General features: G+C 36.9%; 2 protein-coding genes across 4 annotated transcripts; both read right to left on the bottom strand.

Moving 5' to 3' along the window:
* Nucleotides 1–756: 756 nt before the first annotated feature.
* Nucleotides 757–10,792, bottom strand: LOC144665181 (transcription factor 7-like 2). 3 transcript variants are annotated; one of them, XM_078526352.1, is made up of 7 exons: nucleotides 10,510–10,792; nucleotides 6,555–6,856; nucleotides 5,582–5,785; nucleotides 4,817–5,018; nucleotides 2,998–3,151; nucleotides 2,554–2,626; nucleotides 757–2,200 (listed from the first exon to the last, which is right to left on the bottom strand). In XM_078526352.1, the coding sequence occupies exons 1-7, from the start codon at nucleotides 10,669–10,671 to the stop codon at nucleotides 2,038–2,040; spliced, it is 1,260 nt and encodes a 419-aa protein (XP_078382478.1). In that variant the 5' UTR covers nucleotides 10,672–10,792; the 3' UTR covers nucleotides 757–2,037. The 3 variants fall into 3 exon arrangements, with proteins under 3 accessions (XP_078382478.1, XP_078382480.1, XP_078382477.1); XM_078526354.1 differs by having other exon boundaries at nucleotides 2,554–2,629; nucleotides 4,961–5,018; XM_078526351.1 differs by having other exon boundaries at nucleotides 2,554–2,629; nucleotides 10,510–10,789.
* Nucleotides 10,793–19,588: 8,796 nt separating this feature from the next.
* LOC144665913 (vesicle transport through interaction with t-SNAREs homolog 1A-like) lies at nucleotides 19,589–27,121 on the bottom strand. Its single transcript, XM_078527195.1, has 9 exons — nucleotides 26,910–27,121; nucleotides 26,731–26,789; nucleotides 24,513–24,623; nucleotides 23,595–23,678; nucleotides 22,760–22,844; nucleotides 21,944–22,014; nucleotides 21,134–21,195; nucleotides 19,903–20,975; nucleotides 19,589–19,872 (listed from the first exon to the last, which is right to left on the bottom strand). Exons 1-8 carry the CDS (start codon nucleotides 27,001–27,003, stop codon nucleotides 20,888–20,890), a joined length of 654 nt encoding a protein of 217 aa, XP_078383321.1. The 5' UTR covers nucleotides 27,004–27,121; the 3' UTR covers nucleotides 19,589–19,872; nucleotides 19,903–20,887.
* Between the last annotated feature and the right edge of the window lie 122 nt (nucleotides 27,122–27,243).

Here is a 27,243-nt window from a genome sequence, read left to right as displayed (position 1 = left end):
AAATATATTTTGTCATCTTTATGGCATCCTTTTAAGTTTTGTAAAATTTGACCAATCAAAGCTATTTCAAAGTTATGTATGTGAAAGGGGGTGGGGGAAGAGAAGGGAGTTGACTTGAGCCGGGACATTGTTTTATTGACCGTACAAAATACCAAATGTGCCTAGTTCAAGTCAACTCCCTCCCCTGTCCCCCATGCACATAATTTTGAGGTAGCTTTGATTGGTCAAATCTCACAGAAAAAATTTCCAAAGAGGTAAAAACTGAACAAAAACTTTCTTCCATAACAATGGCGTGACACACAGCAGTGTTCAGGAATATTTTTATGACAATGGTGTTGCAAAACAATGAAATTATGAATTCATTTAAAACCACTAGAGCAATAACACAAGGTTACTTATGAAGTTTTCACAAAGCAAACTGTCAGCCCTACGGGTAGTAGGCTTGCTTTGTCCCTGATGACAAGTTTCCTTCCTCAGGTGACAAGATAAGCTCACTACGGACATGAGTGCCAGGATATTTCTTTAGATTTGTGCATGACCTTGATTTTTTAGTCATACGATTTTCAATTTGAATTTCATAACAGTGAAGGCTTCACAGAATACATTTCTTTCGACATCAATACACCAAGAATGACCTAAAAACCTAAAGTGCTCTTTTGGACCTAAAAAACTCAAAAACATAAAAACCACTACAGAGGTAAAAAAGTAAGAGTGGACAGAAGAGTGGTCTATATGGTAATAAGACAACAATTACCGTCAAGTAAGTTTTCTTACTTTTATATCAACACGAATGCAAGTGAACTTTCCAACAGTCACTTGTAAGCTCCTTATGTATTAATCTACAAATTCTCCTTACTGGTCTCCATACAGCTCTTGTAGTACTTTTTGGAAGAATTTGTTCAAAAAATCATCAACAATTAATTTTTCATTTGGTGATCATTTCCTGAGTTCTTCTTGTCTTATACTTCATTATGAATTGATTTTATGTGGAGAAATTGTATTCTGATAATAATACACTAAATTCAACTGTGGGAGAGATGACTTGCAATCAGCTATTTTACACATCTTTAGAAGATTTATACAGATATAGACAGGCTATTACACAAAGTTGCATAGTTTACGTACATGTATTCTTTAGTAGCAATACTAATAATAATATTAACTAAGAAACAACAATATGAATAATTTCCTATTAACAAGCAGCAAAATAAACGATCCTTTATCTTTGGATATCTGGATTTATTATCAAAAATTGAAATCAGATTCTATTGGATTTTATAAACCAGAGGCATTCATTATTTATATCTTTTTTGTTTTCAAAAGAAAATCTTTTAACTTGTTGATAAAACAACTTTGCAGATGGGTAAAACCTCATTCTTCTTCTTTTAAAACAGGATCTGGGAAAAATCCTATTCAGCTCACAGGATTGCATCTGTAAAAACATTCTGGGAGCAGAAGTTTTCCACCATTCCACAAGCAGCAACAATGGAAAAGAGAAATACAAAATGCATGTAAGCACCCACTATGTTTTCTGCTGTTGGGAGCAAGGATTCATTTCCAGCACAATCTAGTAACTGCTTTTTTGAACCAGTACACTTTGAAGCATTTAACACTTGCAAGATTGGTAAATTTACATCAAGAACTCCAACTGGGTATTAGCAAAGATTTCAATCTCTTTACCATCGCAAATTATTGTAACAGGGATGGAGGAAAGCTTCTGCTCAGAAGGTGATAAAATATCAGTTGTCTGACTATCTAAAAAAAATTTAACTTATTTCTATCACTGAAAAGTAAAGGGAGGGGGGGGGGGGCAGCTAGCCAAAATATCAACAAGATATAACACAAAAGTGTCTCATTAAATTATTTCTAATTAATTAGTTATAAATTTCTAAACATATTACACATGGTTACATTAATCTGCCTCAGTGCATAATGCATTTTGAGCAACTATATGACAATGGGCTATTTGGCTTCCTACTAAAATAGGCTCTGAGATAATAAATTTGAACTCTACAATAATTATTCATAATATTAATGCTATGTAGTAGGCGTGGAGGAGTTCGTCGACGTAATCATTGCGGTATTGCTTTCAATATTGGCATCGATATTTTCACTTTCTGCATTTGCAGCATCGCCAGATGGAGATAAGTCTTGCGAACCCGCACCACCAGCTAAAAATCTGACGCACTTCTTTTTCCGCCTGAAAAAAGTTAGCTTTGATCAGTTAATTAAGCTTCTTAAAATTATGCTTAAAATAAAAATAATGAATGAATGAATGAATGAATGAATGAACAAACCAACCAACTAACAAACAAACAGATGGAAGAGCGATGGAAAGAGGAACCAACAAAGGAATAAAACAAAATGTAGTAAAATGTAGAACGAAATGTAAGGCGGGCATAGAGACGCATGGCTTAGAGATATACGTTAGCTTATTATTATATGTGGGAAACCAGGGATTGATAGTGAAAATCACAAGAGGTATTCTAAGAGGAAACATGCCAGAAAAAATATCAATATAACATAACCAGACAAGTTGTGATAGTGTCGTACCTGCAGGGTTTACACCACTCGTGTTGTCTATCAAGACCATATCTTGCTCGACACTTTTTCGGATTTGTGATTTCTGCTAAAATAGAAAAAGAGAAAATATTATAACTCTACTGTCTGTTTTTTTTTTTATTAATAGGTAAAAACAAAAATTTTCTGTCTCACCATAGCATCACAAAACTCAGCAGGTGAATTCCTCACTTCAATCATGTTAAATTTTTTAATGACAATAAATTACAGTTGAATCCCAATAACTCGAACCCTCAGTAACTTGAACTCCCGCTAACTCGAACCTTTTTCGATTTCCCTTCAGGTCATTTTCTTACTAATTTTACCCTTGATAACTCGAACTCCCGATATCTCAAACCTTTTTCGATTTCCCTTAAAGGTTCGAGTTATCCGCACGGGATTCGACTGTAAATAAAACAATTCCTGTTTTATATTTACCTTGAGATTTATCTCTTTTCCTCTTCTTCTTTTTCCCTTGTTGTGCGTAATTATCTCTTGCACTCCAACCAGGGTATAGCTGCATGTGGAGCGCTCTTTCTTTTCGAGCCATTTCGTAATACTTGGCTTGCTCTTGTCTGTCGAGGGCATGCCACTATAGAAAATAAATAACAAAAAACAATCCTTTTATGCAAAAAGTTAAATGAAAAGAAATTGTACAGTGAACACTTGCTCTCAGAGACACCTCAGTTAAAAGCGGACAACTCCCTGCAGTACACCTGCCACCTATAGCAGTGGTGAATCCATAATTTCAGATAGGGGGGGGGGGCAATCATCCTAGAATAAGGGGGGGTGGTTTTGAAAAAATTTTCTCAACCCTTTGGGCCTCTATTTGTTCTAAAATGGGGGAGCCCGGGCCCCTCCCCTAGATTCACCACTGTATAGCAAGTTTGAGGTCATCATTGATGACATTATTAACAATTTCAAGAATTTCATTATTCCCATCAGCTCTCACAATATTTTAGAATCAGCCATGATAGACAGTAGAATCCCGATTTTTTGAACCCGTGTTTTTTTTCAAAACTCTTGATTTTTCAACCCAATTTTCACTTTTCATGGATAGTACTTCTCTGTAATTTTACCCCCAATTTCTCTAACCTCCTGATTTCTCAATGCAGTTTCCATTTCTTCTGGAGGTTCAAGAAATCACGATTCTTCTGTGTTTTCATCTTGCGCTAACATATGACACCTCTCGTCAGGCAGACCGTCAGAACCTGTCCCAAGCTTGTCCACCCCTGGTTTAGTTGGCAGTATTAAATCACCTTGATTTAGTTATTATGTAATTTTATTCTAGGTGTTTTTTAATTTATATTCCGACCTGTAGTTATTTTAAAGCAATGATGACATGGAAAATGATGATAAGAATTTAATTCAGATTATGACAGTAAATGGTTAAAATAAGTCACTGGGGCTTTAATTTAATTTTGAAACAATTTTTTTAGTGTTAACTTTTAATAAAAACATTATTAATATAAAACATTATTTTATATTATTTTTCAAACTAACTGTGTGGTGAGTTAGTAAGAGGATTTACATGTACAAGCCTGAATGCTTTACATGAATTGAAGCCTTTAAACATAGAAGCAAGCTTACTTAAAACTTAAAAAAAAATGCAGATACAGATAACTTAAAGGTATTTCAGGAGAGAAGAGGGCCAGGAATACCAATCACCATGTGGTCAGATATGTAGTTCTTTGTACCAGGGATTTGCATATGACCACTGAAATATATAAAGCTCTAGAGCAGTACTTTTAGATGGTACTGTTACTTCTGTTACAAAGGCCAAGGTAGGAATGAAAGAGTTAAATTCAAGTCCCGTGACTCTATTAGAAGTATGAAGGTTTAATTAAAGCATAGAGTAAAAATCGTTAACTTCACTATAACGCAAGCCTTTCATTGGTTACACAGGTTATTACAACTTTTGCTCTTTTCCAGAAAATGAAATTTTTTAGCTGCTTTAAGTTTTTGGTAATGAAATTAGAAACTACTGCAGAACACGATTCAGTTTTCTTTGTAAATCAACATTGTTACAACCAGTTGTTTCCAACAAACTTTGCAGTTTGACCTGCCGCAAGTTCCGGAAAGATTGTTGGAACTAGGTTGTAACAACTTCTCAGTTAATACAACTGATTATACACGGCAAAAGTCTGTTATAACCTTGGCCAATCAAGGTTCAGGCATGCAGCTAAAGGTGAGTGCGTTTTTGGATGTGTACGAAAAAAATCTCCATGTCCTACAGTAATCTATAATTTGGCATTACCCTCTTTCCAAGAATCTGGTTGATAGCGGCGCTTTCTTTCAAAGTACACTCTGATACGACTTTCGAGCGCATGTCCTTCATATACAACATGAATGCATTAAGAGGTTTCTTGACGTGGCCTCCTTTGAGTAGTCCATCACTTACTGAGGAATCCATTCCTGGGTGATCAGGCATCGCTGGAATACTCTGTGATGTTAATAAACTAAAGAAAAAAGAAATGATACTATTAGTTTTAAGAACACAATAAGATTATTTATATGAGAAAAATAGAAATAGAATGCTTAAATAAGACACATCATTTAATAAAATGTCTAATTAGTAGCCATTTACACATGCATTAGTACACACAAGCAATTGAGTCATTCTGTCAAGTTGCGGAAATAAGCCTTGAGCTGTGCGGCCAATACTGCCGGAGCTTATCCCAGTTTCTGTAGCATTAAGCAGCTAGGAATATTTCTACTCCCTCCAGAATGGGATGCTAGACTATCGGAGGGTACCCCACTCCGCCTGGCATTATTTCGCTGGTACACATTTATACACCTTGGTGGAGAGAGTTACTATAAGAGTAAAGTGCCTATCCCAAGGACACAATACAGTGACCTCGGCCAGGGCTCGAACCCAGTACATCTCAATCGGGAGTCCAGTGTGCCAACTATTAGGCCACCATGCCTCGTAAGGGAGCTCTCACATCCATTTCCCAAATCCCAGAACCACTAAAGGCTGAGTACAGTTACAATCGAAGGATTAATACTAAAGAGCTTTTACCTTCCTGATCCACATGTTGGGGGTGCACGGCTGATGACCGTCTGGTTAGGGGGTGGCGGCGGACAGCAAACAGCCCCACGGGGGTCTGCTGTTATCGTTGGGTGGCTCAGTCTCTGAATGCCAGCTGATGTTGGTCCAACTTGGCTTGGGTAGTTTGGAGGATATTGAGATGACGGTTGACCAATTATTGGTGAGTGTGGTTGCCTAACAAGACAAAAATCCCATGTAAGACTTCCAAATGCACACAAATTTTTAATAAAATATCAGTTTTACCGTTCATAATAAAAAAATATTAATTCATCAGAGACTTAGTGAACAAAATTTGATTTCCATCGTGTACAACTCCACTAAAGGGAATATTACAGATAAGCCATTTGAAGACAACGTTGTTCTAAGCTGACTGTCTATTCACTGTACAGTGGAATCCAAATATATCGATCAAAACTCCAAGGGTTAAAAAAAAGAAAGAAATCAGGAGTTTGAAAAATCAAGGGTAACAATGCAGCGTTCGACTGAGCAAAGGAATTCCAATGGAATTAACTTTTTGTTCAAATTGTCAGAAGGTTTGAGAAATCAGAATATCCCACTGTACACAGGGTTCGTACTCTTTTTCACAAACAATTTCAAATTGATTTTTCCAAGACTCCAAAATTCTTATTAACCCTTTCACTCCCAAGATCTTACATTATTTTTTCCCTTACTGTCTGACATACATTTCTTATAATTGTCAGTTCTGAGAAGTCTGGTGCTACTTGAATTTAACAGATTTCCAGAACTTTCCATGACCAATAGTCTTTTCCCAGAACTTTCCAGTTAAGAGCCACAATAAAATTCCAGTACTTTCCAGGTTTTCCAGGACCCGTATGAACCCTGTGTACACATGCTCAGGTACAAAATGACAAGTCAAACAAAAAATTTGCCTCCTTAAATCTTCACTACAAACAATAGTCCCAAGATTACAAAGTTCACTCACCACAAAGGAGGATCGTAATGATATCTTCTGCTATCTGGACCTTTTACTCCAGGGTACATAGCGTATTGATACTGAGGGGTGGTAGTGTAAGGGTGGTGGTGAGCGGGATGGAAGATACCCGCCGGTCTTGAAGCATGTCCACGTTGTAAAACATGTTTCATATCATCTTGAGGTGTTTGTGGAGGCCCCCCTCTGGAGTAAGCTGGATGAGACCCTGAATTTAAATGTTCATTATAACGATCTTGAAATGATATAAGTTGGGCAATAGGTGCCGAGCTTGCATCGGATGGTCGTTTAGAATCCTGCGTTTAAGAATTAAAGTAAAAAGATTAGTGGGAGTAATCTGGGTGTCTATAAAACTAAGAATAAGGCATAAGATCTAAGACCCCCCCACCTAAACTAACATAACCCCCTCCAAATCTCCAAAACTAATACCTAGGTCTCAGGTCTTCGGTTTTGAGATTTGGAGGGGGTTTTAGATCTTAGGTCTTGGGTCTTAGTTTTGAGAAACAGGCTAAGTAATCAGGCAGGCTTGACAAGCTCAACTATATATGACAAAGAACCTTGTATTTAGTAGGGAGCATAATTTTCAAAGCTTCCTTTCATCTCTCTTAACAGCCTTACCGGTATTCTACCTTTGCAATAGAGGACTAAGATTTAAGATTTCACGTTACTGTACAGGCCTTGAAAAAACCTTGAATTCTGGCTTGACCTTCTGACAAACAGCTCTAAAATTTTGCATGCCCGGGGCAGTTGCATACTTGTCTTTAAGTTTACAATTTTTTTACAACTTTGTAGGCAGACGACCTGCCTGGGCCTTTCCCCATCGGACAAGTGAACATGAAAAGTTACTTGCCCAGCAAAGAAATCTACTTGTCCCTTTTTTGAGCCCTGATTACAAGATTCTGAACTACAAGGCATGCTCAGATTGGATGTGGGGTAATTTTGCACAAGACTATCTAAAATGCAGTCAAAATGTCTTACAGCATTTTGCTGACTTTATTTCATAAGAGGAATAGAAAACAGTTCCCTTCCTGTTTACACATTGGCTACATACAGCCAGCTGATGCAAACACTTGAGAAAGTTTGGGAGAATTCGAAAGCACTCATTAAAACCCTCGCCTTTGACTCGTATTTTAAATAAACTTTTGAATTTCTCCAAACTTTCACTCATGATAGCAACAGGCTGTAGAAACAAGCGCACCATTAACGTAAATGGCCCTTTATTTTCTCTTATTTGGGTTAATTTTTCATGTCCGGTTTTTTCAGAGCTCTACACTGAGTAAAATAGCATTCAATAACTTTTGATGATGATGTTATCGGTGACAATAATTGTATGGCCACCTACATTAATTATTAATGTAGGTGGCCATCTGATAAAAATAAAATTTAGAACCATGTGACAAAAATTGAAGATATTAAGTACAAGCCTGTTTTTGCTCAACTAACTGCCAAGCCCCAGCACTAGTCATGTTCTAATTAAAGCAACTGCTTTATAGCAAAGTGTCAATCACTCCTTTAATTCAAGTAACAGCTTTGTTGTATGATGGACTGGTTTTTCAGCTGCAGACTTGGTAAACATTTACAACATCTCTTATGAATTTATTCAAAAATGAAGTAATTACAAACTGACTTAAAACTTAAAGTAAATTACAAATTTTGGCTGGCGTCCACAAATAACATCTTATATGGAGAATTATTAACCCCTGGTCATGGCAATAACTTGAACTTGTCAGCCCTGCTTTACAAACAAAATGAAACTCCAGGTGGTATGGTACTAACTTTGGATGTTCATTTTTTTAGTACAATTTTCAGTTTTTAAAGATGTAAAATGAATTTGGACAATATGTATAGGCAACATGAAAGCATCTCAAGAAAATGAAAAGTTAATTTACTTGTAGTAAGAGATGGACAAATTTCAGTTTAAGTATAAAAAACTTTTTCAGCATTGCAGATGACTGAGATGAAATTATGTTGAACGTTCTTGCTTCGAAAGTGCTAGGTTCTATTTTAAGTGTTTAATGCCCTTGTAAAAATGCCATTTAAAGAGAGAGAATTTACAATTACGGTTAAAACAACTTTATAAACTTAACCAGTGATGAGTCAATATCAAATTGCCCGTTAAAATAATGTAAGCGTATGGTCTGTGCGTTTATAGGTTTTTAACATGAAACTCGTGTGACAACTTCGTTCTCAAAACCTTGCATTTGATAAAACCAATCATGCCATCTGCCATTTCAAATGTAATTTACTGATGAAAAATGGGCTGAGATCAATGAACGTGAAAGCGAATGGTTTCATTTCAATACACTGAAAATTAAAGAAATCTGCCTTTATTAATCGCCCATGAGCTAAGCATTTCTTATGTACAATAAAAGCGCATATGCACCCGTTCCCATATAGCTTAAAAGCTACTAAAAGGCGCAAATGGAACCGAGTTGCAAATTCTTAACCCTTCTTAATGAGAAGCAAAACAGCAGATGATATCTTTTCGTTTGAAAATAGGTGTTTGGGTGATTTTTCAATTAACCTCTTTAACACTCACTTCTGTGGCAGGTCTATTGAGTGGAAAAGTGGTCAACCTTTCTAAAGCAAGTTCGCGCAGAAACTGTTAATTCGAGCTGCAATTTTAAGCAGTTCTTTTCGACAACAAAAGAAACGCTGTTTACAGTTGAAGAGAAAGGCAGCAATTTTTACCAAGTTTCAAATTCGCTTTCCTGAGACGCCCCAAAAACCTCTTTTGTAATAAACTAACCGGAAATGCGAGGTGAGAGTGCTCCTTGCCCGTGTTTACACGATCGAACGCGCGCGATTGAAAACAGAACTCTTTTCCCGCGAAATCAAACGTTCTCGAGTTTGAAGTCTCCATTGGCAAAGTCACGTCAACAAACGATTGGCATCTTTCTCCAATTTTCCACACCACTGAATCAAGTCAATCATTGTCTAAATGTTTTAAACAACGGAAGAAATGTACCTCTAAATAGTAAACGTTGAAGAGCTGCTCTCTTCAAAACCTGCAGCCCATTTGCAGGGTGTGCGTTAGTGCGTCTACAGCGTATGCTTCGCACAAACTTTTACTGCATTTTTCCCATCCTTGCAGCGTTGAAACTAGAGAGCACATCAGCTACGATATCTCTTGGACAATGAATGAAAAAGTAACTATACCGAGGAGGAAATTAGAATAAAACCCCTCATTGAGACTTGCTCTAAACAAAAAAATATCTCTGCTCTCCATCACTTGAAGTCGGTCGGCGAACTTTGCTATGAAAACCTTGAGCAGGTCTGACAGTGAAATCCGATCCCAAGATATAATTACAAGTGTTAAAAAGCCTTTACTTACTATCTATCCCTACGGTAAACCGCTAAAGGCAAGGGAGAAATAGCGGGCAAGGGAAAAACCATGAAATTTAGCAAGACTTTGCAAAGACTTTCGCGCCATTCAACTCAACTCATTTTTGCTCTTTCGTTGTAAATTTGGACATCAAAACAAGTTTTGCTGCCGCAATTTCTCCAAAACCTAGACAATGTATATATTTTTCGCGGCCACTTGGGGTTACTGGCGGCATCCTTTGATTATTTATACCGCGAAGCGAGAAATTTTAAAAACGGAACAAATAACATACTCTAGTGAGACACACGTTAGCGAAAGTAGCACAAATTTTAATCGAGTATTCTAAACTCCTAGCTGTTGGCGGAGAACAAGACCAAAAATTAGGTCGGCATATTCCTTTCGGTAAAAAAAATTGAAGTTTATTTACTATTTTCCCAAACAATATGATTCTGTATTCGCCACTTTGAGCTTGCCGCTTCTAACAGTCCGATCCCGAACGACCAAGTCGCTAGCTCCAAGACCGAAGCGCGGAGCACTACAGAAGTCCACCAACTTAAGCGAAACAATTAATCCTGACAGAACACGGCTTGGCATAAGAGTTAAAAAATGGAAAGGGTTGCTCACCTCTGAATTTTCGGTCTCTTTTTTGATCAGGTCGGACTTGATATCGTTCACGAGGTCCAAATGCGCACCGTTCTCGGAATCTTCCCCGTCTTCGTGCTTATATTCTTTTACTTCATCATCTGCGCCGAGATCTTCCGTAGAGCTGTTGGGTAGTTGAGGCATTTTAGCCTCGCTGGTCGTGAAAAAACCCTCAAGTTTCTCTGTCTCGAATTTATTTCGACTCGCTGTGTTGTGCTGGTAGTATGAGCTTGAAGAGTCGGCGGCAACTCTAAAGGAATAACTTCAAAGGACGCCGACATCATGATTGACAGTGATTAATCGGGCGATCAGTCAAAGGGACCAATGAAAATTGAGAAGGACGCCGACGTCATCATAATTATATTTCCTACATTCTTGACGCCAGGCCAGCCCATGAGCGAGTTAGCGGCTTTTCTCTGCAACCATTCACACCTACGGCCCTTAAAAAATACGAGTGTTTCACATGATATAGGCCAAGAAGTGCAGATTTTTGTTGAAAGATAAGGAGCACTTTTTAGTGGACCCCTCGGCCTCGCGATGAACGTAAAACTCTTTGTGCTTTCATTTAGAATGTAATCGCATTTTCTGCTTAATGGCCTAACCTTTTCAAATGTTCACGGGCGTTATAAATGAGCCCGTGCTAAATGAATTTTCGCCTCATAAAGAGACAGCACTGATTTTACTCCTAGCGCAGACAACAAGAAGTTATAGTTGGCAAAAGGGAAATGCTTTGCCTCTTCGGTCGACTTAGAGAAGAATATCGATTTCTAGCAATACATAACACAGAAATACCGGAACTATTTAGTATGTTTACTCGATAGCTTGTACGTTGCAGAACCTACTTGTGTCTCCAATAAACAGGAAATAAGCATGGCTTAGACGTAAATCGTGGAAAAAAATCATGCATTCATGCATCGACAGGAATCAATCTGCTACTTAAGCTCGAGAGAAAAATGCTAGCTATATGAAGTTCATGAAATTAAACAAAAAATAAGGTTTTCAATACAAGTAATTATTATCAGTTATCGTAATGAAAAGGGATTTTCGTCAGCAACAGATACGTAAAGGAAGCCAAAACTAAAATTGTTAGTCAGGAAATTTCGTAGAAATGCAAAACCCACGTAAGGGTGCTCGATATTACGCTTGAGTTGTGTTGCTCAACAACTGAGATGGGATCAAGTCACATTTCTCTGTTAAGTACCTTGGAGGTGTTCAAAATTTTCTCTACTTGTGCACAATATTATTTATTTGACCAGCTAAAACACAAAATTCCGTGTAGCTCTCTGCTTTAGCTGTTTGGCAGAGCTATTACGAGCAATTATAATTGAATCACAGATATGTTTATGTCTGCAAAAGATGTCTCGAATTTTACTGGTCATAATCGTTATGAGAAAATAAGCACAGCAATATCTGTGCCGGCTAAAAGCACGCCGCTTAACTCGTGTGTCAAATTATCATTTGAACACAAGAGCTAAGTTCTCTCCACCGCAGATTCCTGTTTGAATGCATCAAACTATTTTTAAAGACTTTTTAAGAAATCCAGATGTTGTCTATTCCAAGATTTAGTTTCTTTTCAAAACTTGTTTTTTTTTTTTCAACGTTCGGTTAACCCTCCCCACCCCTCTCAAGTGCGCAACTTGTCTTTGATGGCAGCGTCCTTTTGTCGTTTCAATGATGTTAGAACGGGGTTGAACACATCAAAGGGACCGACACGTCTCGTAAAAACGTAATTATACCAAGTGTCAACTTTATTTTAAGTGGGGTCCAATCGGTCAGCTGAAGCAATGCTAAATAAACACTTACATTACCGTTGACAATACCTCGTACGTGCTTTTTGCACTGAAAATGGTCTATTAAAATTTTTAAAATAAAGGCAGCTTGACTCGCGCTTCGCGCAATTTTACGCATCACGCGCGACGCGTGGAATCACGTTATACGTGACTTCGCGTGGGTGTACGTAAGGTTACGTATCAAGGGTACCACCCTTTGCCTTCCGTATGTCTGCTTAACTTGTGCCTCGCAGCGTGTCGCTACGTGCTGTTTTTCAAGTTATTTGTTTTAAAATATGAGCATTTATGAATGGGGCTATTTTCCAAACCTAAATATACTAAAGAGCTTGAATAGTACAACAGGAAGCGAATAAACCACATCTCTCAGCGCCGACATTCGTGCTTCACTGCGCAACAGCCAAAATCAAACGTGGTCAAAACGGGCAACATTGTGTTTCTTAAACCAAATAGAAAATGTTTCAACTATTAAAATATATCAACATTTTAAGTTATTTAAATTAAGGAAATAGTTAAACATCGGATATAATCGACAAAACGGTACAGCGACCGTGTCAAAATCTTTTTATATGCCGGCCAAATTTGATCTTCAACTTCGGGCAAAAATTATTCAGAGGAAAAGCAACTTTGTGCTGATGAAATATTTTTGAAAGTTCTATTTGTCTATTTACTCTAGGTCAAGGCCAAGCAAATGTTGGATCGTTTTTTGCCGAGAACGATGTTTTTCTCGAGCCATGCGCGGCTAATTGCGTTCGGAAACCATATCAATTTTTCTAAAAAAACACATATTATCGATTTCACTTTTTATTATCCCCAAATAGAGCCGACAACCTGTTGTCGGTAAATTTGTGAGCGGTATACCAAAGACGACCTAAATTTTCCGGTTTTGCAGCCCAAGACAAACAAACTCGACAGAAATACAGTCTGTTGTGGTACAAATAAATCATCCGGAAAAACCCACAGCCCTAATCTTTAATCAAAAACTCGGTTGATCTGCGTAAATGGCATGGATTAGAATATTAGCACTCATGTTACAAACACGTGGGTCTTTTTGTCGTAACGTTATTACAGAATGTTCTTTTAGCAGTGTTTCAATATCTTTCGAATGCCCAGACGTACCATATTTTTAATTAATTTTTGGGCGTACGGATTCAAAGTGATTCGTAAAACACAGGTGATCTTTCAGTGTCGGTAAATGTAATTTTACTTTTCGTTATTAGCACTATTCAGCGAGCAGTTGGGTTTTTCAAAAGAAGCTGATTGCATTTTGTAAGCTATAAAGCGATCATGATCTAAGATTCGTGGGAGGAATATGAATCTTGATTACGCTTTTAACTCATAGCGTAAATGGCTATTTGAAATAACTTCAATTCTTCGTCATAGAAAATGCGACGAATTATATTATTATAAATGTACAGTGCGTGTTATTCTCCTGGTCGTCATCAAAACATAGATTCTCCATACTAAGTACTCATACACTTGCTATATCTCTCGTTGGGAGAATTAAATTTGTGTGCTTTTTTATTTTCCTTACAGTTTAACTGTCTAAACCCATTTGGTTTACAAAAACTTCTATCTTGGAGGTTGGGGCCTATTGATTTTTACACGATTTGAGGTTAAAATGTTCTTAAATATTGTTGATATGTTTTCAGCTTTGAAAACTGCTTTTTTTTTACCAATAGTATTGTTGATGTAGACAGTTCCTCGATTCTGAAACGCACTCAAATTGTCATAATACGTGCACATTTCTGTCAGCAGATGAAACTGACTCCAAGTTTAATTGAAAAGGAACAACAGTTGATTCATTTTGCACATGTATATGACATTTTGTGAAGAAATGAAAAAATAGGCATGTTTTTATATTTTGCCTTTCTCAGCTTCATGTCGTTATAGTAAATTTCGTATAAAAAGTGTGCATCAGCAAAATGATACGACGGACGGCGACTTTTACTTTATACTGAAAAACAATAAAGTTTGAATGAACTTTATATTGGAAAGCCATAAATCGCGTAATCCTGGTTTATTTTGTATAGTTTATTTTGAAATAAGCAGCTGTCCATATGGGCCTCATGAATGCTACAGATATTTAAAAAAGTCATCTTTTTCCGAGTGAATCGCGCGCAAACGAAAGAAAATGCTCGCGATCTTCGCAGCCGGCTCTTTCAGCTCGCACCTTTCACAACACTTACGACTGATTTACATTATAATAAATTATTATATCCTCGTTATTCTGCCGGAATACACGGGTATAAATTGCATGAGTTCGCTATTTTGCTGTTCTTCTCCAAACTACTTTTACTGCTCAGTTAATTGGCAGGGAAACCCAACGAAAAAACGAGAAATTAAAAAAGAAAAAAGTAAAGTTATCGTGTTGTCGGTATAGAATTAGCTAGAGCATATTTTTACGGGATTCAGTTTGGACAGAGAGGATGAGCATCCTCTCTTGGTTTGGAGAGGAATCTCTTACTCTCGGAGCCGGTTATTCTATAAATGCAAAGTTTTCTTTCAACGACATTTCAAAGGAAAAAAGATAAAAAAGTTTCAATCAAATAATAGAAGTTTTTCCCGTTTCACTTTATCTGTGACTTGCCGAAGATTCTCCACAGCAAAAAATAGGTGATTTTTGATGCTAAGAAAAAAATTTTTTGTGGCAGCTTCGTTGCAGCAAATGGTTGAAAAATCAAGGCAGATATCTGGTATTAACCAGCAAATTAACATTACTAATGATTATAAAAATAAACAAACTTTAATTACCTGCCAGGCAAACGCAATTGGCACTATCGAAACTCTAAACGACAAAAATAACAATGTGGTCCCCGCGATTTTAAACGTCAAATTTGTAAGGCGGCGCGCGATTTGGGTTCGTCACTGTCATTGCGAACTTTATGGTCAAGTTTATATGTTACAAAGTGAAACTTATAGTATCAATACAGACACAGGTGCGAGAATAAAGGAAATCAAAAACTTGGAACATTGTCTTGATTTCATACCGAATTCTCAGAACTAACCCTAAAGAAGTGTGTACGACTTCTGTAAAGAGAATTAACTTTTCAATCTGGTTTAATAAAAAAAATGCTCAGGTTACTGTGCAAGTACCAAATGCAAGCATTAAAATACAGTGTAAAGGTTGGATCATAAACTAAAAGAGTCATGCACGAAAATTGATTGACAAGAGAAAGAAAAAAATTACGATAAAGTTTCCAAAAAATTAAACTTACGATATAAATGTTTGGCTGGATGAGCCGGCATAATTCACTACCTTATTCTTACTAATTTTCGCGAGTGCTAACTTTCGCGATTTTCGCGTTTTTAAAATAATCGCAAAATTAAATACGCGCAAAAAAAAAAACATTGCGCGAAATTTAAACACGCGAAAATTAATACCATATTTTATATCGAAACAATAATTTTAGGAACTGCAACTAGTTATCCTTAAAAATATCGTTCCGTCTTGTTTTCGTCTACCACCCTACCTCTGATTACTGTTTTTTTTTCAGCTTTTAAATCGGCCAAGATATCGTAAAAGCACAGTTACATAAGTTTCCGTTTGGCTCCTTGTATTGAGTTATTTCCAGTAGTTCCTTAGTCTTTGACGACTGATTCAAAAAACACTGACAGAATCGCAAAAATTAATACACTTTTGCTCTTACCTTATTCATTAAGAAATGAAAACGTTACTCTGGTTAAAAATTTGTAGTAAAATGTTCGTAAAATATCCGCAATGTCCCAACGTTTCGGCTTAAACTAAAGCCTTCATTAGGGGAAAGTGATAAGTGATTATTATTACTTATTTTGGCGGGACTTAATTTTCGCGATTTTCAAAAAATCGCGAAATTAAAGACCCGCGAAAATTAATTTTAAGCGATTTCTATTGTATTTTTTATGCTAATTAGGTATTTTTGGCCAAATCGCGAAAATTAAGTCTCGCGAAATATTCCCGTTCCATTTTCGCGAAATTAAGGTGGCTCTCAATAGTTTAGTCAGAACTAAATATGCCTGTCTTTGGTATTCTATCACAGCTATATCAATAATGTTAAGAAAAATCTTTTTACACAAATGTAAACAAGATTTACCAATGAACAATTTGAGGTCATGGTGACGTCAAAATCTGTTTCCATGGCAACGCCATATGAGGTTAAAGATACACTATTTTGGACCTTTCGAGGCTGATAACTCAAAACCTACTGGGTGAAAGTTTTTCGTTTTCACATATTTTTATCCAACTGATCAAATAAACATTTTTGCCAAATTTCAAAGAAATCTGTCAAAGGGATTTGGAGTTACGTTATTTTTGCATAAATTTAAGGTGGCTCTGGAAATTTCTGACAGAATTTTTTAAAAAGTTGTCAGATCGTTTCTTTTGTCCTTTAAACAAAAATATTTGAAAAACAAAAACTTTTACCGTCTAGTTTTAGAGTAATTGCCCTTAAACGGTCAAAAATATGGTATCTTTGACCACTTTTGTAGTTGCCATGGCAACGAATTTTGACGTCACAGTGACTCCAATTTGTTTATTAGTAAAACCTTTACAAGGATGTTTTGAAAGTTATACTTCAACATTACAGATGTAGCAGCAATAGAATGCCAAAGACGGGAATATCTAAACTATTACGAGCCACCTTCAGTTCCCGCGAAAATAAATAACAATAAGGTATTTTGCTTGCAATCGCGAAAATTAATACTCGCGAAATTCAGCTCCCGAATTTTTGCGAAATTAAGTACGCGCGAAAATTAGTAAGAATAAGTTACTTTCGGCAACAAGCAAAATTCTGCCGGCAAAATTCAAGCAGAATTCGGAAAAAATCAGGCACAAAAAAGAAATAAGTTAAAATGCTCAACTGCGATATGTTTACGTCGTAGTGTTGTTGTGACTGTCGTTACAATCTTTGTATATATTGTGGTGCAATTTTACACCTGGTACAAATTGGTATTTTCCTTTGTTTTATATTCATTATCATATATTACCATACACTAGAACAAAAGGGTAAAATTGACAGAATACGCCAATTGACAAGCAGAAATTATCCAATCCTAATAAAAGGTTCCGGAGTACATTGCATAACATAACAGTATTGTTGAAAAAGAAAAAAAAATGAAACAATGACAAACCAAACCTGAACGACCAGCCACTAAAAAATTCCTTGGTGTCACAGGCTTGGAATTATGGTGGTTACCATTTGCTAATTTTTGGTAACAATTTTTCGACAAATGAACTGTACAGTAACGGTTCCTGCATAAACGGAACAACAATTACTAGTTGTATCGTCAGTGCCTGGGTGAAAACTGTTGAACAAGGCTCCAGAATAGTTCAACCTTCTCGCTCTTTCCGTTCGACTGAGTCCTTTTTCAAAGTTACCTGACACCAGACATAATGAACTTCAGTACGTATAACAATTGAAAACCAACCAATTCTTTTATCGTAATTCGGCGTAAAATGTCTTGTAAATTAGCCGGATACTGCAGGAACATTAAAATAAAACAAAACAGATCGACACTCGCCCTTCTTACTCAGAGCATCTTTCACCGTCTTATTTGTTCACTCTTGCAGGAAACACTAATGAAGTGTTATGAAAAAGTAACGTTATCCAAATCGTTTATCAGCTACTGCAATCTTTTTCCTTCCCCCCCCCCTTTTTTTTTTCCCCCTTTTTTCCCCCTCCCTTTTTTTTTTTTTCCCCTTTTTTTTTCCCTTTTCTTGGTTTTTTTTTTTTTTGCTCACTCCTTTTCCTCCCGCTGGGGTTTTTTTTTTTTGGCCCGCCCTTTTTGTCCGGTTTTTTTTTTTTTGGCCCACCTTTTTTGCGGGTTTTTTTTTTTTTCGCAAATTTTTTTTTTTTTTAGTTTTTTTTTTTTTACTGCGCGCACACTTTTTGTATCGCCTGGTTTTTTTTTTGCGGCGCACATCCTTCCCAGCACGGACAGGGTTTATTTTTATTAACTAGACACATCCTTACCGGCTTGTAGGGCTTTTATTTTATTAACTGCGCTCATCCTTTGCGCCCTGCACAGCGTTTGGTTTATTAACTGCGCGTGTCCTTCCTACCGCTCACAGGGTTCATTTTATTTAATTGCACACATCTTTTCCACTCCGCACTGGATTTCTTTTGTGGACTGCACCATAGTTAGTAGAGGGGAAAGAATGTCCCCTCTACTTACTATGACTGCACACATCCTTATCACCCGCACAGCAGATTGTTTTTGCCTTGCACAGAGTAGGCATAAATAGATTGTGCTTAGCAACTTTTGAGCAATTTTTAGCGTTTTGAGCAACTTTTTGTAGTACCAGCAACCAAGGGCAATTTTTGCCTTCCTTGGCAACTTTTGAGCAACAAATTGATATAAAACCGATCCAAACCGTAAAAGGACAGGTCGTTTCATTTCGAAGGATTTTATTAAAACTGGTTTTATCAAAACTGATTTTTTTTATTTTTTAATTTTTTTAAATTTTAAATTTTTTTTTTAATTTTTTTTAAATATACTAGTGAGCAGCACACAGCATAACAATGGCTTTTTGGCCTCTTGATTGTAAGAATATTTAATGAAAATGTTTGAATGGCAACAAACAAACAAACATGTTTTGAGTATTTATCTAAAACAAAACGACTCTAGAGAGCAAGCAACTTTTCTAAATTTTGGTGGCAACTTTTTGATATTTGAGCAACTTTTGGGTATATTGTGAAGCAAATTTTCCTGAATTTACTAGCACAATCTATTCATGCCTAGCACAGAGTTTGCCCAGATCCTTCCCACAGCAAACGTGAGTTATTTTTATTTACTGCTTACATCCTTTCCGCCCTGCACAAAGTTCACTTTTAGTGGCTGCACTAGTAGCACGTATCCTTCTAGCCTCCCACGCAGTCGTTCTTAGAGGCAACCTAAGAACGACTGCGTGGAAGGCTAGTATCCTTCCTTTCCTGTACACGGTTTATTTAATTTAACTGCACACATCCTTGCCACTCTGCACGGCGTTTATTTTTATTAACTGCGCACATCTTTCCTGCCATGCATAGGGTCTTTTTTTAACTGCACACATCCTTGTCGTCATTTCCACCCTGCACATGGTTTACTTTCATTTACTGCACACATCCTTCGAATTCCCACCCTGCACAGGTCACCCATGCCGAACAGGTGGAAGGGTAGAAACCAGACAATAGAAAATGAAAAGATAGAAAATAAATGCAAAACCAAAGTAAATGTGAATGAGTTGCGACACTTGTGTGTTTGACGCACAAAGCAAGCCTAAAAATGTGTCTGGCTTGGTCTACTGTTTAATAAATGCATTATTATTCTGGATTCCACAAGACAGTTATTGGTTTTCAATTTTATTCTGGGAAAGTGTATATGAAATAGAATTTATCACCTGACTTTGAATTTGCTTATCACTTAGTAAATTACAGATGCAATTTCTCATGCTCTCGTGAGACCAGTCTTCGTTCCTGCCCAAAAGGCACTCAGGCTCATTTTCTTAACCAGCGCATGGTAATCGAGCCTTAATCTAAATGAGTGAATCAGCAAAAAGTTTTTGGGAACTAAGTTTAAGGCAATTATAAAATACCGGTACCTTACATGTACATCTATAAAATACCGGTACCTTACATGTACATCTATGTATTTCTACCAAATAACTGTTATTTCTTGAACTCATTTAATTTAAAAGTAATCATAATTTTATTATGACACCATATATCACAAGCTTAAATAAGATTGCTTGAACTACGATGGGTGCAAAAAGTTATTGTAGATTAAACAATTATCTCTATTTGGCATGAAAACATACTCAGACATTTGTGTGTGAACGTTATTTGTTCTAAGAAGTGAACATTTTTTTCCTAATTAATGCTGAAATAATTGTGAGCATTAAGGAATGGATAACATCCAAGCACCAATAACTGTGCATATTTCTAAAACTCAATTGCGGAACCATTGAATTTGTCATGCTTCAAATATTTTCACATAAGTTTATTGTTAACAGTTAAATCTTTTCTGTCTGTGAGATATTAACCAAGCTGTCTAGTGTCTAATTTTATCGCCATTCAAATATCTTGCTAGTCTGTTGAAAAAGAATTTGTTCTATTTAATTTAGCAATAATATTAATCCATAAAATGAAAACTTAGGTAGCTGAGGATGTAGTTATAGTCATTATGAAACAAAATTGTCACGTTGCCCATATATGGTCAGGCAATCCTTGTTATCTGTCATCCATACTTAACAGATATCCTGCGATATTGTTGAATAATAATTTTGTTGAATGTATATTGCGGCATTTTGTTGAATGATAATTAAAAACAATATTGTCCTGCTCAATCTTGTGGAATGGTGTCTTATTTTAGCCAACTCAGTCATTGGCTTTGCCAGCTAAATACCAGGTATTGTTCAGCATGACTTTGTAGGACAATTTTGAAATTTGCCCATTTTTAGCTGCATCATGGTAACAATGCTGTTGTGTAAGAAAAAGTACTAGGACGCCATTTATCCATTATTAATTAATGTTATTGTCTTTTGCCACCAAATTCAAATTATTTACTATACATAAAATTTGTGAAATCTTGATTATGGGTGACTCGACTGACTGATATTATTTGGTTGCATAATATATAACAAGTCCAATAACTCCCAGTATTGCAAGGCAGATAATAGCCATTATTATCCTGTTCTGGATTATCCTGAAAATGTAAATAAAAATTGATTATTGATAATAAATAATATTAATGTACGAACAATTTTGCCTGTATTATTAGTACATGCAAGCCTAACAGTCTCAGCAGAATGCCACAGGGCAACCACAGAACGGCACAGGGAAACCATGAACTAGTGGTCATACCTTCTCATCATTCCTGTTAAAATCCTAGAGCTTTTAGATAGGTTCTTGTCAGTTCCCCGAGTCTGCAAGGACAATAAAAACATGAGTACTGGAAATGACTTTATACACAGTTAATAAACTTGCAACAGTGATTGGACACCTGTGGTCAGTGGGTGGGGTTTTAGTTCAGAAGTGGTGAATGGTAAATTCCAGTCTTTGTAAGACATGATGAGAATAGCCTTTTTTGCTACAAGATGGGGAAGACGGTTTGCATATGGAAACTCATTGCATGGATTGTGGACTGTTGTGATACATTGAGCGGATTTGTGTATTTTGAAAAGACACTGAGCAGATCGCAGATCAACTGAGAATTTTGGCCTGGATTCTGGACGAGCGAAATTCAGATCATGGATACAAGGTCAGCCTTGGTTGATATGCTGAGTTTTCTTGGTCTTTTTCCAAAGTGTATTGCATTATTGATGTTTTACATAACACTGTAATGCAGGGCCGTAACACATCACATCTGTTATAGCTGAGTTCTCCGCTTGATGTTACAGGTGAAGGTGTCAATTGGTATAATGTTACACTTGCATACAGGGCGAAATGCTAAGAGTGATAACTTCAATGTAACAGCTGCTTAAAAAGTTAATGAACGCTCTGGTAATGTTACTTTCACATGACCAAGCAATGACAGGAAAACTTCTTGAAAATGAAGGTTTGACTTTTCCATGGCATATATATCACAATCATATAAAGGTATACTATACATGTTTGAAAAACTTCTCCAAAGTACTGGGATTTTATGCAAAAAATTTGAACTTGCTGACTTACCCTTTCTCTTGCTCGCTCTATGACTTCTCTGTCTCTGTGTAAATTATTCATAATATCGACTCCTATTTGTTCTGGAATAAAAAAAAAGATAATTTATTCCAGGAGCTAAGATGCGGAAGTTTTATCAGATTTTGTATCACCTGAGTATAAGTAAAGTATAAGTAAAGTATACATTTTATTAACATGAAATATGAAAGATGAGATATGAAATGTGAAAATACAGTTGATCCTTCGGTAAGCAACCACCCGAAATGTGAAGCCTATATGGTTGCTTATTGGAGGTGGTCAGTAACAAAAAGACAGAAAGCCAGGGTCTTAATTTTGAGTCGTAATCTGCATCATTTCAGAGGCTTAATCCATGCACAAATGCATCTGTAAACATACAAGCTTTACTCAGGAACACATCTAGTTAAGCAAATACATTTCAGTCTGTCCAGTGCAATTCCTAAGTTGCAATACTTGCAAGGTTGCAAAGAACCGTTTTAGCCAAAAAGTGCTTGCGTGCAGTTGCATATGAGAGTTGGTTCCTTGTGAGAGGTTTTGACTATGGTGATTTGACTGGCGAATTTTGGTATTGTGGAACAGTGCTTGCTCATGAGAGATTGTCACACAGGGAGATTCGAGATTTGCCTGCGACAGGTGTTCGGTTAGATGGGGAGAAGTGAAAACAGTGAGCAAAAAAAGGAATACCCCCTCCCCCCTCACCAATTTTTCCACTGCCAGTTCTTTGCACTAATTCTAATTTTTGAGCTGCTCTGTGGCTACTGAGAAGGGAGCAAAACAATGGCTAAGGTTTAGAATCTATGTCAGCCTTACCTGTCTCTACACACATTTTGTAACCTTCGTCTAGCTGTCTCCCAGATCGCTCCACTCTTTCAGTATTGTCCAACAGTCTGGCTCTCTATACAGAATACAACAAATGTAAAACAGTTACACACTTTGTAAAGTTAATTTATAAACAGTCTCTTCATAAGAGTTTTTTTAAAAAGTTGTAACAAGAAATCAAGAAGCCTGCAATTCTAAGCCTGCAAAAATCAGTCAGTCAGTCAGTCATACTGGCTCGACCATTGATATTATGGCTGAACAGGCATGCATGTGCACCATTCTAGTTCTGCATTTTCTCTGGGTGACTTAAGTGCATCGATGAGACACTGGTGAATGGGGCCATAAATAGGGTTAAAAAAATTGCCCAGTCCAGTCGTCAGGGACAAGTAGATTTCCCTGCTGGGTAACTAACTTTTACTATGCTCAGTAGCCCTTTGAGCAAGGGCACAGGAAAATCGTTTGCAAACTCAATTGATCAGTTTGTGATCAGCTATGGAAAGATCTGCAAGCTGGACCAGAATAATAGACATATCAGTCAGGGTTAGGCTCAACCCAAAGCATTCCATATTTAATGTAGATCATGTACAGAGTTCAGTGTTGGTGTCTCAGGCTGGCTGCTACTTAGATGTGAAATTCAAGCAACAACCAATCAGAGTACCTGGACTGTTCTCTGTAGAGCTATGTTATCAGTATGGAATTTTTCAGTTTGACTCTCCAATGTCTCACTTACAGCCTGGGAAGAATAGAGCATGTAAAGGAATATGTCTGGGGTTTTTTTCATGCTGGTCAGGATGAACTAAAAGCAAAATCAACTTTTTTGATTTACCTGATCTTCAGAGCTATGAGAATCTTCACCACCAAGCAATTCGTTTCTGCCTTCCTGATCAGAGAATGCAACTCGAGCCTTTTTCTGCAAGTTTAGAATAAACAGAACATGCGTTGCTGTTCCTAAAAGGCAGATGTATATCTGCCAATTCTCATTGATAACCTGGGATTCTCTCAGAGGAAATTATACCAAATCTTGTGAAAGGTTATAAAATCTCCAAGATTCTAATTATTAGAATGTAGTATCACAAATATTCTGTCAGTTGTTTTGGTTGTTTTCTTTCTTAATTTATTTTAGGGGGCCTGGGGGTCATTACATTGTGTTCTTTGGCAAGGAGGTTTACTGTAACAGTGCTCCTCTCCACCAAGGTGTATTATAAATGGGTATTGGCAATTTTAATGTTGGGGCTTAACCCTGGGATGGACTACAGCATAGTAGACTAGCATCCCATCCTCTCGCCACCCAAGTCCTGAAAGGTGGATAATGTCATCCACCAGATAAATCACTATCCAGTGGATAGTGTAGTACCAACATGCATCCACTGGATAACGATTTATTCGACAGATTGCATTATCCATCCTTTAAACAACTACGCCCAGGAATAAACACTCAGGTACCAGCAAATGTAATGCTGGGCAGTAACCTGTGATTGTCTAGCATCCAAATCCAGGGGGAGAAGAAATATCCCTAGCTACTTAATGCTACAGAAAACCAGGATAAGCTTAAATGGTACACAACACTTTGGCCTGGTACAGACTTTGCCTAAACACCCTAAATCAAGGCTGCACTTTTTCTCACTAGCCCATCTCTTTTTTTTATTATTTCTTGTAAAATCTCCTTTACCCAATCCTTGGAGTATAGTCAGTAAAATGATAGATAACACATCTTGTATCAGTATTGGGTCAGTCATTAGCTTACCAGGTCCTGTTGAAATCTCTGCATTTCATTGTTGTAAGCTTTGAGTCTGTGTCCCAATTTAGCTTTCTCTTCACCAGTTACTTCTCTCACTTCTAATTCCATTTGTTCAATCTGGCAACGAAAACAAACCAATGTTAGCACACAAACATTTACTGTGTAAATTTATGCCTTTTAATATTAAGGTTACCATAAAAATGCATATAACAAGTTAGGAAGAATTGCAGTTGTTTTGCCTACGAGTGGATTCGCTAATGACCAGTTTGCTGACATTTAAGGTCAATTGGCCTATGTTTAAAGTCCTTTCCCTTACCAGCTTTAGTCACCCTTTGCTCACACTTAAAGAACAAGAAATAATCTCTATCGTAAAGGAGCAACGTCACTGCATCTCAACTTGAAAAACTGGCAAGTTTTTTTCAAGTTTTTCGTTCGTAATCCTTCTTAACCTTCGTCAGTTGAAACGACCCTTGGTTATTTTCACGTTTTGTTTTTATTACTCCTTTGTTGTTTTTTATGTTACTGCTGAGAAAACTATTATTTTGAGGTTTTCTTTAAATTTGGAAGTACTGGCAATTATCAGAAAAATAACTTAAAATGTTGTGACACTGCTCCTGTGTTGATGATATCTTTAAGTGGTCCAAAGAGGCTTGAGCCACGCCCAGATTGGTCTCCTTTAGGGATTTAATTTAAGTTTTCCAACAAGCATGACCATCCATTTCATATTGGAGTCCCTGCTGGAACCACTGGATTTGTTTGGTGAAAAATTGTCATCCATTATAATTTCTTAATTAATGCTTTGGTTGGTCAGTTTTCTTCCAAGTGGACAGGTCCAAGTATATCACACTGTAATGGGACCTAACACTTTTGATATGACAGGTGTACTCTAGTCATGTGATCAGCCTAGTCACATGATCAACTGGCACCTCATGGTATTCGGATAACCTTTGATCTTGTATGAGTTGTTCAATTTAAGACATCATTGTACTTTATTGGTATTTCCAGTGCCGACATGATGCCCATCTCAGGAATAACCTGATTTTTCAAAACCCCATTAGAAAAAAACACTTTTTTCTAACCCCTTCAAAAATATTTTACATATCACAGCAGGCCAATGATGCAGCCCCCTCAGAAATGCCTTTTAAAGCCCTTTCCGAAAATTATGTCTTAAAGGAGTGGTAGGGGGTGGGGGTGGGTGTGTGGATGTAAAAGGGAATTCATGGACTCCACTCTACAGCACTCTAATTCCAGGCTGCATAAAATAAACGTAGGTTATGCCGAAGATCTTTGGCGCCGATTTCAAACTTGCGCAGCATACTGGCATACAATCATAGTCGGCACCTCTGAACTGGCATTGACAGATGACTTATTCTAAATATAGAATAATATAGGACCTTGGCATACTGTAAAAAAGCTTGGCTTTTCTGGTTATACGGAGCCCCCCCCCCCCACTTATAAGCCCCCCTCCCTGGTTATAGGCCCATCTGTACATGGAAACAAAAAAATACATCCGATTATAAGTCCCCCTCTACATGATAGTACTGAACAGGGCTTACTGTTGCTTTATAATGCGTTTTTAACCTAAAAACATATTTCGATCAACACTCCCGTGGCTCGTTTCGAAACGCATTTTTCATTTTGCTTATCAGCCCTCCCAGATATAAGCTCCTCCGCTTATAAGGTCACCCAAAACCCCTTACAAAGTTGTATAAGCCGAAGGCTTAAAACTGGAATTTTACGGTAGACCTATAAAAAAGCTTGGCGTATCTTTGGCATGACGTGTACACGGAATACATCATGGCTCTAATTTAGGAGCCAGTGTTTTTCCATTCTTTTATTTTTACCACTGTCAATTTTTTCAAACCAAACATGATGCCACTTTCATATTCTCAAGACATATATGGAAATTTGTTACTTGTTTACTATAAATGTTGTTTCAGAATTTAAGGAAATAGCTAAGCTTATAGCATAGTTAGCTTATAGTAAACAGTCTAGTACGTTTACATTTATATGTAAGCTTATCCGTCAGATAAAAACATTTTAGCTTACAAATTCAAATTTTTCTTGTAAAATAACCCCCCCCCCCCCGAAAATGGCAAAATAAACAAAATCAAAAGAAGTTCCAACAAGGCGAAATAGATAACACACTCCAACAAATATCAATTCATCTTGTGATAATTGAATTTCGATCAATTTTGACATTTATAAAGCAACTTTTCCTCACCAATTCTCGAGCTTCGTCGAAACATCTTTCCACATCGCTTACAGCACTCTTTTTAGCAGCTGAAAAAAATAAATAAATAAAATATAATTCTTTAAAAAAAACGAGTTAAGATGTGCCAATACCGAAACTACCAAACTACCAATAATGCTAAATCGATCAAAATTGATCGCGAAACTCACATCCGTGAAGATTGGGAATCTTGCAGATTCTCGCCGTGATTTCTGCGCTAATATTCCCGAACTGTTGCTCGTAATGGTTGAATAACTCAGTCATCTTGAAGAACAATATTCTAAAATTCTGAAACGTTCTTTTTAAGTGTAGATCACCGTAAACTACTAACAATATTCAAAGAAATAGAAGGAACTTCGAAAGCCACCATTGTTTTTTGATCAAATGCAATGTTCCAGTCTCCTTATTCGTTTACCTCGGTTGTTGTTGACAGTGGAACACTGGACGCTAGTATCGCGTCTAAAGGTCAAAGTCCATTCATTCGCAGTTTTCCGCGGTATACAG

This window comes from Oculina patagonica, chromosome 9 (assembly GCF_052425735.1).
Source record: "Oculina patagonica isolate OP01 chromosome 9, crgOcupat, whole genome shotgun sequence".
Taxonomy (NCBI): domain Eukaryota; kingdom Metazoa; phylum Cnidaria; class Anthozoa; order Scleractinia; family Oculinidae; genus Oculina; species Oculina patagonica.
The sequence above is the reverse complement of the archived record's forward strand: the minus strand, read 5'-3'. Positions and strand labels throughout refer to the sequence as shown.